Below are 20,216 nucleotides of genomic sequence, written 5' to 3' on the forward strand. Positions count from 1 at the left end.
AGATGGACCCTATCTCAGGTCTAATAGCACACTGCTGACAGTATCTCTCCTTTTGGGGGCTGGAGAGATGGCTCAATGGGTGAAGTGCTCATCACACAAGCATGAGGATCTGAATTTGAGTTTCTAGCAGCCATGAAAAAAGCCATGGGTGGTGGTACATACCCACATCCACGCATTCAGTGGGCTGGAGACAGGAGGAGCTTGGGAGCTTGCTGGCCAGTCTGTCTAGCCAAAGGGGCAAGCTTCACATTCAGTGAGAGATCCTGTCTCAGAAAATAAGGTGGAGGAGGCTGGGAAGATGGCTCAGCCTGGCTTGTATGGCAGTCTGAGTCCTGAATCCCAGCACTTATGAGCACACAACCACCAAACAAACAAGCAAACAAACAAAAGTAGAGAACTACACAGGGAGATACTCAACATCAACCCCTGGCCTCCATAAGTGCACATAATGGTAAATGCACCTCTATATCCATGCATACACCCCCACCCTTTCTCCTGTGTAACCTTCATTGTCAACTTGGCAGCTTCTGAAATCAACTAAAACATAAGCAGCGGAATACTCCTGTGAGGGATTCCTTTATCAGATTATATGAAGGAGGAAGACCCATCCTAAATGTGGGTGGCACCTTGGTATAAGCACAGTTAAACGGACACGGATTTGGTTTTGCCTGCTACCTTCATCCTTGATGGCTAGTCCAATTGACCCGGTTGTTGCAGAATCTTTCACTGGTATTAGAACTAACTTATTCAGGCTGGATGCAGCAGCTATTGGATTCTCAGGCTCTCAAGTATGAGTCAGATATTGTTGAATTATCTGGACTATGTGTGTAAGCCAATCTAATAAATCCCTTTTTAATATGTACATCCATTCTATTAGTTCTATTCATTTAGAACACACATACACACACTCTAAAACAAATTTTTTTCCTTCTAAAGGGGAAGTCAAACAGCTTCTTTCTTCTTCTCTTTCTTTCTGTATAGACCAGGTTGGCCTCAGACTTCTGACCTTTCTGTCTCAGTCTACTGAGGTCTATGGGGATATAGGTGGCTACCATGCTTGTTTTAAACTTCTTGCGTTCTGCAGGCTGGGGATAAACTAAGTCTACTCCGGTGCCACTCTGGATAATGTGCTTATGTGAGGCACCTTCATCAGTTTCTTTAAAAAGTTACTACATTTGTTGACAGTCTCACACAGGCACATGGTCTACTCTTCACCCTTTGCCTGCTTTTTAAATGTTTTGCATCCTTCCCCATCACATAGCCTTTCAAAGAAGGAAGAAGGCATTATTTTCCTGAAAGTAACTGTGAGCCTACACTGGAATTATGCTCATTTTTTTCAGGGCCCTGCACAGCCAAAAAAGGAGTGGTCAGTATGCAGATTAACTACACTGCAAACCAGAAGAGGGGCTGATGATGAACAAAAGCCCTGGGAGCCACTATTACTCAGCTTCCTTCAACCCAGCCACTCATGTTCAACATCAAGGTTTCTTTTTCTTTCTTTTCTTTTTTTCTTTTTTGGCATTCTTTGTTTCCCTAATCTGCTTGAAATGTGACCACAGAGGTAGAATAGAGGAACACTTACATCACAGCCTGGGCTGCAAACTCAGCTGTACAGGTTAGCACTGAGACTTTAGAGAGGATGCTCCCTTCCCCTGTATGGCAGTTTAAATATATTGCAATAAACCAGAAATTAGGACTGTGGCTGCCTAGGAAGAATAATTTAAAATCCATAGTACAGGAAGATCGTAACTATAGTGGATGACAACCATGTGTGAAAACAGAGGGGATCTGGAATGTTTGAGTGGTGGCTGTGCAGTGTCACCTGTATCTGTGGATATGCACAGTATTACATGCTCATTAAGTTATCTTTTTTTTCCCCTGATACTGTAGATTGATCATTAAGTTATCTTAATCTTGGTATTTGAGATGGGATCTCTCTCTGTATCCCTGGCTGCCCTGGAACTCTTTCTGTAGATCAGCCTTGCCTTAAACTCACTGAGACCCCACCTCTGCCTTCCAGGTGCTGGGATTAAAGGTATGCACCATCATTCCCATCTTAATGAAAAAAAAAAAAGTCAGAAATGATAGACAAATAGCATAAGCAAGGCCCTAGGTTCAATTCTGAGTACTAACACCCCTCTGCCTCCCCCCAAAAATGTAAGACAAAATAAATCTAGCAGAAAAAAATCTCTAAAATCCACAGGGTTGCATGACAAATCAACTTTCTTTACTATAGAACATCAGAACTAAAAACGTAGCATGGAAATGTGTATGGTTGATACCGAACCTGAGTCCTTACTGCTGGCTCCTTGGAGGCGAACAAAAGCTTCTATCTGAGCTCTGTGCTTGTTGACATTCAGAATTCCCTAAAATCATAAGCAAAAATTAGTGTGAACAAAGTTCTTTCTTTCTTGACCCAATTTTAGAAAGTTATGAAAATATCTTCATATTCTGAGCAGACTGTGATCCTCCCTATCTTCGTTACAGTTTCTTTTCTTTGTTTTTTCTTTTCTTTTGTTTGTTTTTTTTGAGACAAAGTTTCTGTATATTGCTTTGGAGTCTGTCCTGGACCTAGCTCTGTAGACCAGGCTGACCTCTAACTCACAGAGATTGGCCTGCCTCTGCCTCCCAAGCGCAGGGACTAAAGGCGTGCACCACCAACACTGGGCCAGTTTCTTTTCTTAAGAGAATACACTGCTAGCTTGAGCTACTCTGCAGCTACACCAAGAGCAGGGCACGCACAATGCACTACTGCAAGGGCTTCATTCAGCATGGCACATTCAAGCTTTGGTCACCATGAGAGACTTCTGAGTTGCTTGTTAGAAATGTGAAGTCCATGCTAGGTGTGCCTTTGATCCCAGCACTCGGGAAGCAGAGGTAGGAGGATCTCTGTGAGTTTGAGGCCAGCCTGGTCTACAAAGACACTTCCAGAACAGCCAGGGCTGGGCTGTTATATAGAGAAAACTTGTCTGGGGGAGGTGGAGGGGGACATCGGCGAGGGTGGTGGGAAGAAAAGAAATACAAAATCCTCAACAGAGTGGTTTTGAATCTTGACTGTGGTGGATACACAAGACTGTAAACAGCCACATGGGAAAACAGGAAATGAATGTGGGTAAAACCCTGACAGCCCCTGAGTTCTGGGTCCTGGGGAATCACAAAGAGGCCCTCCCTAGAGAAGCAGGAAAGTGGCAAAGGAAGATAAATTCACAGATGTGATGACGGTGGGGCCACCTCCATACCCTCTTGCAAAATGTATTTCTTTCCCAGTGACAGAAGGCTACCCTATAGTTTGTAACACTTAGGCAGTTCAGAACCAGGCAGTTAAGGACTGTGGAAAAATGGCTTCCAAATGGCCTTGAACTGGGTAGCTCTGCTTACTCAAGTTCATCCCGTGGACAGGCATTGAACCCAGAGCCCTGGAGTGGAAGACAAGTTGAGAAGAGAGAGAGAGAAAAAAAAATATATGGTGGTTGTTACTGATACCTACCCTTCATTGCCACGCTCACCTGGATATAGCGTCCAGATTTGATGCCTGCCTCCAGCACTTCCAAGGGAAGGTGTTCTGGATACTCCTTGCCATGGGTTTCCTGACTTTCACTCTCCCTTTCCCGGCGAGACTGCAGAATGGAGTCACAGAGCTCATGGGCAGCCTTTAAGTCTGGCCAGAAGTTGTCCAAGTAATTCTGTATTTGGTAAAGGCACAGAGAAACATGGCCGGATGTTGATTATTCATTCCAGTGCTACTACAAAGCCAAGAGGGCTAAGTGGGTAAGAACATTTGCATGAAGACCTGATTTCAAATCCCAGCACCCATATGGGAAGTGTGGCTTGTTTACAGACATGCCTGAGGGGGTGAGGATTTGGAGACAGGAGGATTGCTGGGACTTGCTGGCCAAAAGATAGCTTCAGGGTCAGTAAAGAAATTATCAGCCAGGCTGTGGTGGTGCATGCCTTTAATCCCAGCACTCAGGGGATGGATCTCAGTGAGTTTGAGGCCAGCCTGGTCTACAGGGCAAGTTCCAGGACAGCCAGGACTGTTACACAGAGAAACCTTGCCTTGAAAAACAAAACAAAACAAACAAAAAGAAAGGAAGAAAGAAATTATCCCAAAGGAATAAATTAAAGAGGGTCCTCCTCTAGTCTCCATGTGTGCACCTGCACATACAGTGAACACGTGAACACACACACACACACACACACACTCTCTCTCTCTCTCTCTCACACACACACACACACTCTCTCTCTCTCACACACACACACTCTCTCTCTCACACACACACACTCTCTCTCACACACACTCTCTTTCTCTCTCTCTCTCTCACACACACACAGAACAATTTGTTTTTCTAGGCATCACACTTCTGAACATGATGGTGTACAAAGAACAGATAGGAAGATCTTCTATTATATATTCTTACTTTCTTACATGTGATTTCAATTCAATTTAGGGCTAAGATACATTCTGTTTTTTTCAAATTATGAAGAAAAGAAAAATCCTTATGTGGATTTCTCCTGTTAATTTCTCCTGTTAATTTCAATCCTGTTCAGACAGCTTCCTTCTTCCTTCTTCATCTTAAAAGTTTTATTCATACCAATGTCAGCATGGTGTGTCACTTAATACCACATTTTGTCAGGAAACAACCTCTTCATGAAGAATTTATCATCTTGGTTCTTTGTATCTAACGTCAAGTCCCCAAAGAACATTCTGTGTTTCCCTCTCACCTGAATTGACAGTCTCTCTCTTTTTCTGCCATCATTCACCTCTATGGACCCTTGGTCACACAGTTTGCTCAAGAACTGCTCTACAAAATAAAACTGTCCTATACTACTAGACTAAAAAGAAAAGTAATTTTCAAAGAAGTAGAAAAATGTAGTCAACTGTCCTCTGCAGGAACAAGACATGATGTATTGCAACAGAAAAAGCAACTGACACTGCCATTAATTTCTAGAGCCCCTGGAATTCTCTGGCACTCCAGAACACTTTTTTATAGCACAATCAAGAAAATTCTATTGGCAAATCTTTAGCAATACATGCACATGGGAACCCTTATAGAATCTACAATTCAAAATTGAGCTGGACGTTCTATAAACTGACAGGGATAATGGAGGCTGCATCTTGGTTTTTACAACAGAAAATGCAATCAGCTAGTAAATTTGATTGGCCAACTGAACAGACAGGAGAGATCTGCCATCTATGGAGAGATTAATAGTCAGCCTGAACTCTCAAAAGGCATGTAAGAGACAGGAAGACGGTGTTGCTATGATAGCCTGAAGCAACTGACACTGACAAAACGACATGACTGTGACCCAATAGCCTTTAGGTAAATAATGCTACATCTCAACTCCAAGTACCCCTACTCTTCCTCATGCACAATTCCATTGGTTGCTGACACACAAGACTGGATTTAAGGGGCTCGGCATGTGGCTCAGTTGTAGAATTCTCGCCCAGAGTGTGTGAAGCCCTGGGTTTGATCTCTAGCATCACATAAACTGAGTGGTGGAGTACACCTGTAATCCTAGCACTTGAAAGTCTCCACTTTCCATGGGAAAGAAGTTCAGGTCATCTTTACCTACACAGGAAATTTTAGGTCTGTCTGGCATACATGAGACCTTGGAGGTGGAGCAGATTATATATATATATATATATATATATATATATGTATATATGTATATATGTATATATATTACATATATATTATATATTCTCTCCCCATATATTTTCAATCCCCAATAATAAGACACACATACACACACACACACACAAAAGAAAGAGAGAGAGGAGAAAAAAAAGAGGTTTTTGGTTTTTTGGGCTTTTTGTTTGTTTGGTTTTTGAGATAGGGTTTCTTTATGTAGCCTTGGCTGTCCTGGAATTCACTCCATAGAACCTGAACTCATAGAGATCTGTCTGCCTCTGTCTCCCACTTAGCATTGTGAGGCCCTAGGTTCAATCCCCAATACTAACACACACATACACAAAATATAACACAAACATACCATAATACACACATCACACACATAACATATAACACAAGCACAGTTTACAGGTAGCAGAAGCTTACCAGGCTGCTCTTGACTTCTCTGTACCACATAGTTTCAGGGGTCAGTTTGAATTTGCCAAAGTCAAGGTCACCTGGTCACCAATAATGCTATGGACCATTTTTTTTTTAAAGATTTATTTATTTCATGGGTATGAGTGTTTTGCTTATTTATATGTATGTATATCACATGCATGCCTGGTGCTTGAGTAAGTCAGAAGAGGCCAGACAGTTGTTAACTGCCATGTGGGTGCTGGGAACTGAATTCAGGTCCTTTGTGAGAGCAACAAATGCTCCAAATCACTAAGCCATCTCTTCAGTTCCCAACATTGACCATATTAATATCTTCTTTCTATTTCCCCTTTTCTTTCCTCCCTCCCTCTCTCCCTCCCTCCCTCCCTACTTCCTTCCTTCCTTTCTTTCTTTCTTTCTTTCTTTCTTTCTTTCTTTCTTTCTTTCTTTCTTTCATGAGACAGGCTCTCATTCTATAGCCCAGGCTGGAACCAAACTTTCAGTGAGCTTCTGCCTCAGAATTAGCAATCCCACCTCAATATTGGGATTACAGGTATGAAGTCTACTTATCTGTGTTGCCAAAGGATCTAGACTGTGTGTAGCCTTATAGGCACTGTTAAGAACTGAACATGTAGCTAGGCAGTGGTGGTGCATGTCTTTAATCCCAGCATTCAGGAGGCAGAGGCAGATAGATCTTTTGAGTTGGAGGCCAGCCTGGTCTACAGAGTGAGTTCCAGAACAGTTGGGGCTACACAATCAAACCCTGTCTCAAAAAACCAAAGCAACACAGTCTGGCAGTGGTGGCCCATGCCTCTAAACCCAACACTCGGGAGGCAGAGGCAAGTGGATATCTGTGAGTTCTAGACAGCCCCCAAAGCTACAGAGAAACTGAGTTTTATAAAACCAAAAAAAAAAAAAAAAAAAAAAAGAGAGAGAGAGAGAGAGAGAGATGGCTCAGTGGTTAAGAGCACTGGCTTCTCTTCTGGAGACTGAGGTCCTGATTTCAATTCCCAGCAACCACATGGTGGCTCACAACAATCTGTAATGAGTTCTGGTGTCCTCTTCTAGCCTGCAAGCATATATGCAGATAGAACACTATATATATAATAAATAAAGAAATCTTTTTTAAAAAATTAAAAAAAAAGAATTGAACATGTACTTGTGTGTGTGCACATGTGTATGCCACAGGAAATACCTTGAAAGAAATTACAAACACGCCTTCTGTTTCACTTCCATATTGCTGAATGGCCTCTTCATCTTCTGTCACCATAACGATGGGCATCCTGTTCCCACAGTGGTGATAGTACCAAACGGCTGAATTGTATATGCTCCTGGGACAGCAAAGGGCAGTGAACATCCCAGGCGCAAACACAGCTGCTGTTCAGAATGTCACACTTGGTTCCTATCTGTCATCCTGTGTCCATCCATCTGTCCACCCACCCATCCATCCATTCTTTTTTTTTTTTTTTTTTTTTTTTTTTTTTTTTTGTTCTTTATTCACACACCAAATACTTCCTGGGTATCTACTCTAGATAACTGAGGACTGGGCCCTCTCTGGGAGACAAAGGAATCAGAGAGCACGCTTCCCATCTCTTCTTCCTAGATGTTCAGTTCCCACAGCAACTATTTCAGTTCCTGCTTTTGTTTAGAAACCCTGGACTCTGTCACTTTGTAACGTTTTCTAATTGGAGGCTGAGCTACAGGGCACATGGGAAATGACCAGCAACACTAGGAAAGATGAACAATCTGTAGCTAAGTGAAAACCCAGCTGCAAGCAGCTGAAGCTGATAAGCCAATAAGACCTGAAAGGAAATCACAAGATATGCCTGGAATCTTCCCGGGAAGAGCTGAAACCTGGGTCTAGAAAACTAGGTTCAGCACTGTAGTGTACTCCCAGAGAAGTGCACAGATTTGGAAGGTCCATTTCTGCAGGTGTCTGCATCCCCCTCTGTGGCCAGTTCCATTCTACCCCAAAGAACCTTGGCGTTAACACTTTAGGGGGCGGGTTACTTAAGGTGTCTGGGCTCCTGCATTTGGGCCACTTTGGGATTCTCCAAGGTCCTAGCAGGACTGACTGAGCCTCCTTTCCTGAATTTGACTCACACCCCCCCATCTTACTGCTATCACTTCGGCTCCAGCTGTGGGGAACCAGTATCTGCAAACACTTCACACCTGAATGCTTGCTTCACATTGTCCTTTTGGGCAGACCTCAACTAACCGTTCTAGATCGGCTTCCATTTAGTAAGACTGGCCCAGGACATTAAATTGAACAGGTCATCTTTTTTTCTTAAGGCATCAAAGTTAATCCTCCTACACCACTGGCTGGACGTTCCAGCCCTTGGGTCTAGGCAATCTCAGGCTGGGCACCATCATCTCAATCCCAATTTTAACAGTTTAACGATTACGTATTCAGATGACACATTTAAGACACTGACACTTCAGTGTCTACTGCAATCCTAGAATAGCTGTTGCCATACTCTGGTAGCACAGAGAAATTCCAAAGAGCCACAGATGAGGAAATAGAAGAGGTCTTAATGGAGGGTGTGTGACTGGATGCGTACCTGGTCTGCCACTTCTCCATGGCCTCCCCCTTTTCCCGGGGGGAGTAACAGTACTGCTGGAACTCATTAGCAAAGAGAACACAGTCATGGCGAGCATCCTTCAGGAGGGTTCGCAGTTTGTTATATTGTCTGTAACACAGGGAACAGAATAAATCTAACGCAGCAGGTACTCATCTCCTGCCAGCTCCTGCCAAGGATCAAAACAGATGAGGCTTGTCAGAGGGAGAGATAGATTGTTTAAAGCCCAAGAAATGTCCCAGCACTTGGGAGACTGAGGCAGAAGGGTCACAAGTTCGAGGGTTGTTTGGGAGGCATAGTGAGAACTTTGTCTCAAAAGACAAAATAAGGGATCAGTAGGTAAGAGTGCTTGCCACACAAATGTGAGAACTCAGTTCAAATTCCCAGAACCCAAGTAAAGCTGGGTGAGAGCACCTGTCATCCCAGGTGGACACAGGCAGAGCTCCACAAACTAGCGTGTGTAATGGTGAACAAGAGCCTCTGTCTGAAACAGTGAAAGACAAAGACATACTTGAGGTTGCCTCTAACCTTCCACTCACTGTGGCATGTATGAATGCACCTGTATACAATGCACGTGCACACACACACACACACACCGAAAAGGAAGGAAATAAACTAACCCACCCCTGAGAAGCATTTATTCATATTGACTTCTGTGTGCTCAGGGTTAGTGGTTCTCAGTTTTGCCTGTTAGTTGCCTGCACTTGGGGAAGGCCTTATTAATTAGTTTGCAGATTAATTAGACTCCTTCTCCTGCTTTCCCTCAGAGATGCCTGGCTATTTTACTGTAGTTACATTACCTGCCCTCTTACAGCCTCAGCACAGAGAGGAGTAAAGCTTTGCACCTGTTTTGCTTCCCACTTTGCTGGCAAACCTCTTTTTTTGTTTGTTTGTGTAGCTGTGGAGCCTCTCCTGGCATTCACTCTGTAGACCAGGATGGCCTCGAACCCACAGAGATCTGCCTGCCCCTGCCTTCTTAATGCTGGGATTTTTTAAGCATTAATACATTTCCCTTTAGCTGGCAGGCCTAGAAAAGGTCATGCAAAGTAAACAAGTTTAAGGGTTTATCTGTGAACTGTATCTAATCTGTATGGCCTCCATGATCTCATGAAGAAGAGATAGACCCAGCTGTCAGACAGTTAACAGAAAGTATAAGTTTTCCTAGTCCAGACAGCCTTCCACCAATGTGAGCCAGAACCACACCCAAACAGCAAGTCTACCATGGGTCAGCTTTTCAAGAGCCCGTCATCAAGAATTACAGAAAACATTATTTTAAAAGGACTGGTTGGTCTGTTGGTTTTGTAGTGCTGGGATCCAACCCAAGGCCTTGCACTCTGGTTATTTGTGGACAAATGATCGCCCTGGCTGACTTCCTTCCCTCAGCAAGTGTTAGAAGTGTTTGTTACCCTCCTGGCCAGGCCTTTGGCTGCACTGAATGTCCTTGGAGGCACCATCTAGACAGACCAGGGCCCCACTTGCAGCAGTCTGACTGCAGTAAGCAAAACAGCTATTCTCACAAGAAAAAAAAAAAAAAATCACAACCAGAATTGCACCACTTCTGGGTGCATGTCCAAAAGACAGAACAGGGACTTGATGCAGCTCAGTGGTGCAGTGCTTGCCTAGCATGCACAAGGCCTGGGGGTGGGGGGAATCCCAACCCCTGCTGCATAAATAAGTACACAAATAAAACCACAAAACCCAACCAAACAAAAAATGGGATTCAGACATATATCTGGCCACCCATGTTCACAGCGGAACCTTTTACAGCAGCAAAAAGGTGGATGCAACTGAATGACAAGGGATAAATGATCCAATCTTAATATTACTTGGCCCTTGAAAGGGGGATTCTGACACATGCTGTCACATGGATGAACCTGAACACAGGGCAAATGAAGTAAGGACAAAAGGACAAACACTGTGGCTCCAGCTGTGTAAGGCTCCTAGAGTAGACAGACACACGGAAGTAGACTTGTTACAAGGGATTGTGGTCAAGAGGGAGAGGTAACACTTAAGTAGTACAGACTTTCAATGCAGGACTCTAGAAAATGCTCTAGAAAAGTTCTAGAGCATGCAGTTGTGAATCATTGCACAATGGTGCCAATGACCATAGTGCCACTAAACTGTACACTTAGGAATTATGGAAATGCCATTTTTTGGTTTGTTTTTCTAGATAGGGTTTCTCTGTGTAGTCCTGGCTGTCTTGGATGGAACTCACTCTGTAGACCAGGTTTAGCTGGACCTAGATTCACCTGTCTCTGACTCCTGAGTACTGGGATTAAAGGTGTGTACCACCACTGCATGGTAATTTTAATTTTCTTTAAACAAGTTTTCACCTGGGCATGGTAGCATATGCTTTAAATCCAGCACCTGAGAGGCAAAGGCAGATGGATGTCTGTGAGGTAGAGGCTAGCCTGGTCTACATACTGAGTTTCAGGACAGCTAGGGTTATACAGAGAGACCCTGCCACAAAACAAAAAAACAAACAAACAAAACCCACCCCCAACAAAAACAAACAAACAAGCAAAAAACCCAAAACAACCAACCAACCAAACAAACAAAAAGACAGAGTCTCATATAGCCCAGTCTCATATCAAACACCGTGTAGTGAATGTAGTAATTTTCCTACCTCCACCTACCTGGTTTATGTGGTGCTGGGGACCAAATCCAAAGCTTCATCTATGCTAGACGAGCACATTACAAATTCAGTTACAAACTTACCCTCTAAAAATCTTGAATTTTATGTATATATATTTCATGAAAAATTAAAAAAAAAGTTATGCTACTTTGCAAAAAAAGAATCACTTACTCAAATGGAATAAATTGGTAAAAGGACAGGGGCTGGCATGGCTTCCTGGAACAGGCCTGAAACCTGAAACATGAATGGGAGGAAGCCAGACAAACAGCCCAACTGGGATGAACGGGAACAGAGCAGTCAAGACAGGTACTCTGTTCTGTCCTCAGTATTCAACCCACAGCAGGGCCATAAGGAGTATAGGCATGGCATTTGTGTCATCAGAGATCCAAGTTCAGGATTTGGGGTCCAAATAAACTGTCACCTTCAGAATCCAGTTACCCTTCTGCCAGCTCTACACATACCATCTTTACTTTTTTTTTTTTTTTTTTTGAGATAGGCTGGCCTTGAACTCACAGCCATTAATCTGTCCCTGCCTCTCAAGGGCTGAGATTAAAGGCCATTTCACCATACCTGGCATCACCTTTGTTTTAAATTGTATTTAATATTATCATGTGTATATGGTGTATGTTAGGGCATGTGCATGCCACAAAGGTAGAAGACAGATCTGTGGAGCTGGTTCTCTCTGTCCACTTCAGGAGGGTTCTGTGTACTTCCATTTGTCAGCCAGATAAGGGAAATGGACAAATGGCATGATGGAGAAGACAGGGTTCAGCAGTGAATCACTCTGAGTGTGACAGTCAGGGCTTCTTGGAGATGTGTAGGCTTGTGATTATAATTTAGTAGTGCACACACACAGTACAGTCATAATTCCTGTTAGCAGGCTTTGCAGTGTTTATGATAGTCAGCAGACAGAAGCCTGTGTGAAGTCAGCACAGAGATGTTTCGGAGCACCGTGGACAAATGTCACAGAGTGAAGGCAGTGGTTCAGACAGTCAAGAACTCCAATATTAACATTCCAGTCTTAGGCTGGGCTTGGTAAAACACAGCTTTGATCTTAGGACTTGGGATGGAGGGTAGGAAGATCAAATGTTCAAGGTCATCCTCGATTATAAGGAGTTTGAGCCAGCCTGGGCTACATGAGACTCTCTCAAAACAAAAGTTTCAGTTTTACTGAACAACCTTTTCACAGGGGTTGCATATCAGATATCATGCATATTAGACATTTACATTATGATTCCTAACAGTAGCAAAATTACAGTTATGAAGTATCAACAAAAATAATTTTATGGTTGGGGGTTACCACAACATGAGGACCTGTATTAAAGGGTCACAGCACTAGGAAGGTTGAGAACTGCTTTGAAATATTTTAACACTCTGTGTGAAGATGTGTCCCTGTTTTACCTTGCCTGTCTTAGGCTCCTGATTGGTTTAATAAAGAGCTGAATGGCCAATAGCTAGGCAGGAGAATAGGTGGGACATCTTGGCAGAGAGAAGAACTAAGGGTTAGAATCTGGAGTGGCAGGGCTGGAGAGATGGTTCAGAGGTTAGGAGCACTGGCTGCTCTTGCAGAGGTCCTGAGTTTAATTCCCAGCAACCACATGGTGGCTTACAACCATCTGTAATGAGCTCTGGTGCCCCATTCTAGCTTACATGAATGCAGGCAGAACACTGTATATAAATAAACAAATCTTAAAAAAGGAATAGCAGGAGATGCCAGTAGGACACTGAGGATGTGGAGAAGGTTAAAAAAAGCCATGTAAAAAACCACGTGGCAGAAAGTACATTAATAGAAACAGGTTAATTTAAGTTATAAGAGCTAGTGCCATAATTTGGGGATGGGAAGAAAGTCCAACAAGAATATAGAAAACCACTGCTTAAGGGCTGTTAAAGAGAAGAGCTGGGGAAGTGAATTCAGTAGGTCTTTCTTTGCAGTACTATGCTAGCATCTCCTAGACTTACTCTCAGCCCCTCACCCCCAAGACAAGGTTTCTTTGTGAAACAGTCCTGACTGTCCTGGAACTCACTCTGACCAGGCTAGCCTCAAACTTACAGAGATCTCTGGCTGCCTCTGCCTCCTGAGTCCTGGGATTAAAGGTATGCACCACCAACACGTAGCTTTACCATGTTTTCTTAAACATTACCAATTGAAGGATACTTGGGTTGCTGTTACTGTTTAGCTGTAATAAATTAAGCTGCTGGACCAGTGAGAGAGCTCAGTAGATAAAATTACTTGCTATGTAGAACTGATAACCCCAGTATACTCTCTGGATCCCACAGTGGATCCCAAAAGTTGTCCTTTGACCTCCACTCACACACCCACCTATGGCACACACATCATACACACACACACACACACACACACACACACACACACACACACACACCCAAAAAATAAAATAAAAAGTAAATGAACCCACTATGAGTATCTGCAGTGTTTTCAGTTTCAACATAGATATACATCCAGTTCCCATGGTTACATACTTAGGAAAGTTAGTGATTCCTACCTACTGAATAGGTCATAGGAACACCCATTTCCACCTATGTCTAAGCTGCCAGTGTCCTCACTATAGTTTGGGGATGGTTTGAATGTGCTCTTCAATGGTTTGTGCATTGAACCCCCTGTGAGATAGTCACAGGGTGGAGACTGATTCAAATTCCCTTGCATAGAGCTGATTCTGGGAATTGGTTAGGATTCAAATGTCATCAGGATTGAACTGCTTGTGGCTTTATACCAAGGAGAAAAGCAACGTACATCACATGTTTTCTCTAGTAGTGCAAAACAGACTATTGTAACATGTCATCTGTATTACAGCTACAGCCTCTAGCCTTCTTTCCTTCAGGACTCTTCTCAATGGAATCAGGTAATCTTTTAAAACAGGAACCTGATTTCAGGCCATCGGGAATAAAACCCTTCTTTGACAGCCCCAAAGCCAGGAGGCCTTCCATCTGACCAAGTGTCCATTCAGTTCCTTGAGTGTGCTATATCTCCTCCTCATGGATGCTTGGCCAGAGTCTCCTTTTCCTGGAAAGCTCTCCCTTGCCTGGTTCCTTCCTCCTTGTCCTTGAGAGCTCATTATAGGCAGTTCATTCAGGAAAGCCCTTCCTTGCTACCTGGTTGTCTGGAGCTCTGTTACAGCCTATCCTGGTACTTCAGAACATCTGCCACAGGTACGGCTCTACATCTGTTTGTGAGATTACCTGGGCTTGCCGCCTATCCTCTCTCAGGATTGGATCTACTTTTGTTAACTGCTGTTCTCAGTCCTAGAAGTCTCTGGACGAACACATGCACATCTGAATGCATGAATGTGTGGAGAGCCTCGCCGAGTCATCAAGTGCCCCTTCATTAAATAAGCATTTGAGGATTGCTAGGTGACAGATGTGTGATTATCCAGAGCAATCAAAGACCTGGCATCATTCAACTGTTCTATAATCTATTTATGAGAACAGAAATTCTCTACACTGGTATTCTTGAGATAAAAATATAAAATCACATCATCACACAACAGGATTACAATTCATGTCTCTCTGTTGTTAAATTCAACTCCGGCGATGTCATCTCAGCTGAGGCATCTCTTCAGCTTTCCAATGCCATTTTACATCTGGAGCTTGAACAGCTGCAGATTTTAGTAGCCCTGGGGTCTACACTGGCTTCAAGCTTTCTGTATAACTGAGACTGACCTAGAACTCTGAACCTTTTGACTGATTCTTTTTACAGGTGTCTGCCACCATGTTTGACTACTGGGTATGCAGGAGAACATTTTTCTGCTAGAAACAGGGCTGATACCCTAGTGCTTGTGTGTGTGGTAGTTTGAATGTAGTAATGAAATCTCATAGGGAGTGGCACTGTTAGGAGGTGTGACTTTGTTGGAGAGGGTAAGGCCTTGTTGGAGGAAATGTGTCACTGTGGGGCAGGCTCTGGGTTTTCTATGCCCAGGATACCTCCCAGCCAACTTCCTGTTGCCTGTGAGATGTAGGACTCTCAGCCTGTACACTGCCATGCTCCCCACCATGATGACAATGGACTGAAATGAACCTCTGAACTGTAAGTGAGCCATCCCAATGAACTGCTTTCATTTACAAGAGTTGCTGTAGTCAGGGCTGGAGAGATGGCTCAGTGGTTAAGAACACTAGCTGGTCTTCCAGAGGACCTCAGTTCAATTCTCAGCAACCATAAGATGGCTCACAACCATCTAGAATGAGATCTGGTGCCCTCTTATGGCCTGCAGGGAGACATACAGAGAGGACACTATATACATAATAAATAAATAAATGTTTAAAAAAAGAAAGAAAAAAAAAAAAAAAAAAAAAAAAAAAAAGGAAAAGGAGTTGCTGTGGTCATGGTATCTCTTCACACCAATAAAAACCCTAACTGAGACAGAGTGACTCTTGTATCCCAGCACTTGGTTCATCTGTTAAAGCCACCAACAGTACAAGCTGACAAAATGCTTATCTAATGAAGAACAAGGGGTATAGCAGGGCCTACTCTCCAACTCCTCACCTTTTGCTTTCTCATACAGAATACTAAAGCACAGGGTAAAGCACAGCAAAAACCAATAGCAGCAATTCTTTATTGCCCTAACTGTGGAAACAGTCAGGAAAAAGGACATTTAAATTCCAACTCGTTGCTTTCAGTTGTCTCAAGAACTGGTTTTCAAAACAATCCTAATATTAAAAACATTTTAGAAAACAGAAGCTGAAAAGGCTTGCAGTGTGTGAGCCATCCGAATGATAACAACAAATTGATTTTAGTAGAAGAAATTGAAATACGACACCTGCAGCAGTGTTTAAACCTGGATGTGTGTAAACATCTATATCTCTGTGGCTGAATAAAATCAACTTCAAGCTCATTTTAAAATACTCAATTTGAAAAAAAAAAAAAAACCCAGGCACATTCCAGCTAAGACATATTTTTCTGAACTGAGCATGAGGACAATTTATCATTTTCATACACAAATAAAGAAAACTTTATCTTTTACCACTGAAGTCTGAAGAAACCAAAACATCTTAAAAATAGAATAAATATACCTTCTGCTTGTTAAATAACTTGGGGAGTTATTTAACATGCTATCTCCTAGTCTTAAGTTCAGATCATAAAAGTTTTCAAATGTTAAATGAAGTAAAACTGTATTTTAGGGTATTTGTGCTGAAAGGGGCAACTTTTCTTTCATTTAGGCACAAGGCAAGTATTTTAAACTGGTTCAATTAAAAATGTTTTGTTCAAATACAATTACTATGGCTGATAGTTACAGAACTAATCTAAAAATAAGAATGAGCTACTGTTTTAATTTCATTAAATAAATCACTGTAAGTACAATTTGCATCCACAATAAAGGAAGATAAGATTTAAAAGTGTTCTTGTACCAAGAAAAGAATGCTCCTGAAACAATGTATCTATAAATAAGAAGAGTAAACAATATACATTAGCAAAAATAAAAAGAAACAATTGTGCTACCTATAAAAATGTAAACCAGAAGCCAATTCACCATAGAATCTTAAATACCTGCATCCTGGGGATACTGCAGTTTATTGATCTACAGTCAGATCTTTTGGCCAGGTGTTGAAGCGCACATATAAAATGTTACTGCATTCCTCACCAGCAAAGAGAATACCAAATTAGTTTCAAAAATCCTTTCTGACAAAATAATGAATTCCTCCTCCTCCCCTCCAACAAAGGACCTATTCCAAAGGGAGTGGGGGAACCTTCACAATAAATAAATAAATAAATAATAATGCAAACCAGATACCTCCGGCCTCTCTGATGCTGCACAGCTTGACAAGCCGTTTGCATGAAAATAATTCCCTTCAACTCGGGAAACTCGAGGACCTCAAGGTAATCCTGGACAACTTTCCAGTCTGGGATCACATAATGAGTCACTTCAGCAGACAATAGCTTCCCATCTGAAACATAATTCAGAGTGGAAGCGATTAGGTAACATTTTCAAACCTGGTTTATGACTATTTCAATGTCACAGTGCCCCCGGTGTGCAAAATAACTTCTCATCTTAATTTCACCTTGAAGTTTTTAAAAGACAAGACAAATCTACTTTGGTAGAGGCTCCAAGTTCAGAGCAGATTCACGGCCACCTTCTCTCTCTTTTTTGAAGCTGTGATTAAATACAAGCCTGACATGGTTTATGCTGTTGCCAGTTCTGCAGGAGAGGATGACTGATATTTTAAAAACATCCTCGGCAGAAAGCTAAATTTCTATTAACTCATCACTGACATGCATGAACATTCTAACGGATATTTACATATCCATTATTTACCTACATCTACATATACACATATGTACACATATATGCACATATATGTAAATGCACAAGTGCACATATGTATTAACTATTTGCATGTACCTAAAAAATTTAAAAGTTATACTGAAGCCACTGAACATGGCTGGCTACAAGGCTCTAAGACAGTGATTCTCAGCCTTCATGGGTCGTGACTCCAGGGATGATCAAATCAACCCTTTCCATGGGGAACGCATATCAGATATTTACATTAGGATTTATAACTGTAGCAAGACTGCAGTTATTAAGTAGCAACAAAACAATTTTATGGTTGGAGGTCAGCACAACTCGAGGAACTGTATTAAAGGGTTGCAGCATTGGAAGGTTGAGAACCACTGCTTCCAAGGGTCGAAGAGAACATACTACAAAGAATGGGCAGTATGGGAGGCTGTTTCGCCAAGCTGTGATCTCAATCACGTATTTTGAAAAGACCCCCTCATGCTCATCTCCCACTAGGGGTAACAAACAGCAACCCTACAGTCTGAAAGAGGGGAAATCTGGTCCACAGCAGTCCCCAGTCCAAGGAGCTGTCATGCTGGAGGGTCTGCGTACTGGCAGGAGCAGGGCAGGCCCAGTCAAATGCCCAGCAGTGTGCTCAGGAGCCAGACGAGAGCAGCCTCTTTGGGGCCGGCCTCCCCTATCTCTCAGCCACCGAGCTGCGGGCTGAAAGAGGGAGGTGGCCACGCCTTTAGGTCCTGTGGGAAACGCGAAGCACCCTGAGCCTCGGGAATAGCAGGGTCTCTCTCGGTGCTCCCCACCCCTCATTTGAGCGGGCCACTGCAGTAGACCAGTCCCGCGAGGAGCGCCCCGAAGCTGCAGGCGGGTGTCGCCTGCTTCCCACCCGCAGGAGGGACTACCCGACCGCCGAGAACGCTCCGGGTCGCCTTCCCGGTTGCCCTGGTTCCGCCAAGCCCAGGCTGGGCTTGCTCGCTCTGGCTCCGCCCTTGACGCCAGGCCAAAGCCGCCCTCGCTCCTCAGGCCCCGGCTCTCCTCTCTCCATAAGTCCCTGCTCCCTTCACTAGTGCCCGGTCACCACCATGACGCCAGGCCCGGGCTCCCTTTGCTCTTTGGGCCTCGGCCTCCTCTTTCCTTCGGCCCCGGCTCGCCTCTCTCCTCGGGTCCTGCTCCCTTCGCTCGCGCCCGGCAGCCCTCGCTACGTCAGGCCCAGGCCTCCTCCTCTCCTCGGGGCCCGGCCTGCCCGGTTCCCCCCGGCCTCCCCTATTCCTCCCGGCCCTGACCGTTGCGGCAGGCGGCGGGCTGCGGGCAGAGCGGGCTGTTGCAGGGCACGCTAGGCCGCAGGTAGTGCTCGCGAACGATCCGCAGCGTCCGGCCCTGGAAAGTCCTCAGCAGCAGCACCTTCTCCCGCTTCTGTAACATGCTGGCGGCGTCGCCCGGCACAGCGGCCGGGAAGCGGCGGGCGGCAGCCGGAGGCGAGGCCGAGGCTTGGGGCCCGCCCCTCGGGCCCGGTTGTGCCGGCTGGGGCAAGAGCGCAGGAGCGATCCCGGCACCTGGAACAACCTAGCTGGGGCTGAGGGTCCGCCTGGCCCATCCAAGCTTGCGCCTAAATTCCTCCTTAAGCCTTAGTTGCCCCTGAGTATAGATAAACTCTTGACCCCAAGGACCAACGGGCATGACGGTAGGATGTGACAGCTAGTCTAAAAAAGTCCTGCGTGAGAAGATTATTTTACTTTGTTTTTATCCACAGGCCCGTGTGGGAAGGACTGCCTTATTAACAGAGGTAATAAAACTAGAGTTTTCTTGTCCTTGCTTTTTCGGTACCTAAAATAATCAAAAGGCTCAGCAAAGCTGGTAACCCTGCTGGCCAAACATGTTTTCCGATTCCAGACGTGCTTATTTTAAATTTTAACACATGTACACATTCAAATACTACAGATAAAATAAAAACCAGTCCTTCTGGGGTAAACACTCTACAACTTCTATAGCGCTGGCAGCCTCTGGCAAAGAAATTCTTAAAACTGCTATTGACATGATCATTAAGTACTGTGCTTGTAGCTCTTGACAAAAAAGGACAGTATCTTGGAAGACCACACACCCTCTTTCTTCTCCAAGCACTCAGCCCACTGAAGCTATGGCTAGCAGCTTCACACACAAGAGTCTCACTTAGCTTCCATAAATCAAAGCATCGGGCGTTTATTTGCATCCCCATTTTACAGGCTGTATTAGGGAGCTTAAGGGGCCAAGGATACCTAGTTATTAAGTGGCAGAACCAGCTTTAAGTTAGAAAATGGTCAACTTCAAAGCAAGTTTTAAGTATCATCTATTCACAGGTGAGTAACCCACAGGGCCTGCACCTAAGGAATTTACTGCTTGGCAAGCTGTGGTTAAGCTGGCTGGTCGAGTTGGCTGGGAACATGGAGCTCTAACAATGTTACTGAATTAAACCAAGTCCAGCCTCTCATTTCACCCTAAGGGAATGCATAAAGAATCATGATTCCTTCTTCATTGTACTTCTGTGTCAAGTGACTCAGGGTGAAACTCAAGGTGGGCTTGCACAAAAGGGAAAACAGTGTAGAGCTGGTACATAGGCAAGGAGGGTCCCAATGTATATGTATATAATATATGTAATGATAATGTATCCTCTAATGCAGGAGTCAGTTCCAGAGGGCCCAGAGGACAGGAAGTAGCTAAAATTGTTCCCTACATAAGA

The 20,216-nt window shown here is 43.8% G+C and overlaps 1 protein-coding gene across 2 annotated transcripts in view; it reads right to left on the bottom strand.

The window, feature by feature from the left end:
* Window positions 1–19,040, bottom strand: part of Dis3l (DIS3 like exosome 3'-5' exoribonuclease) — a 35,851-nt gene extending 16,811 nt beyond the window's left edge. The window contains exons 1-6 of one of the 2 annotated variants that reach the window (XM_051197734.1): window positions 18,787–19,014; window positions 17,006–17,159; window positions 8,609–8,737; window positions 7,243–7,378; window positions 3,507–3,683; window positions 2,288–2,366 (exon numbers count right to left, since the gene is read on the bottom strand). In XM_051197734.1, coding sequence (XP_051053691.1) covers window positions 2,288–2,366; window positions 3,507–3,683; window positions 7,243–7,378; window positions 8,609–8,737; window positions 17,006–17,159; window positions 18,787–18,925 — 814 coding nt within the window. In that variant the 5' untranslated portion in view covers window positions 18,926–19,014. Of the gene's footprint in view, window positions 1–2,287; window positions 2,367–3,506; window positions 3,684–7,242; window positions 7,379–8,608; window positions 8,738–17,005; window positions 17,160–18,786 lie in introns of both variants that reach the window. The other variant, XM_051197735.1, reaches the window with a different exon arrangement.
* Between the last annotated feature and the right edge of the window lie 1,176 nt (window positions 19,041–20,216).

Source organism: Phodopus roborovskii, unplaced genomic scaffold, assembly GCF_943737965.1.
Source record: "Phodopus roborovskii unplaced genomic scaffold, PHOROB, whole genome shotgun sequence".
NCBI lineage: Eukaryota > Metazoa > Chordata > Mammalia > Rodentia > Cricetidae > Phodopus > Phodopus roborovskii.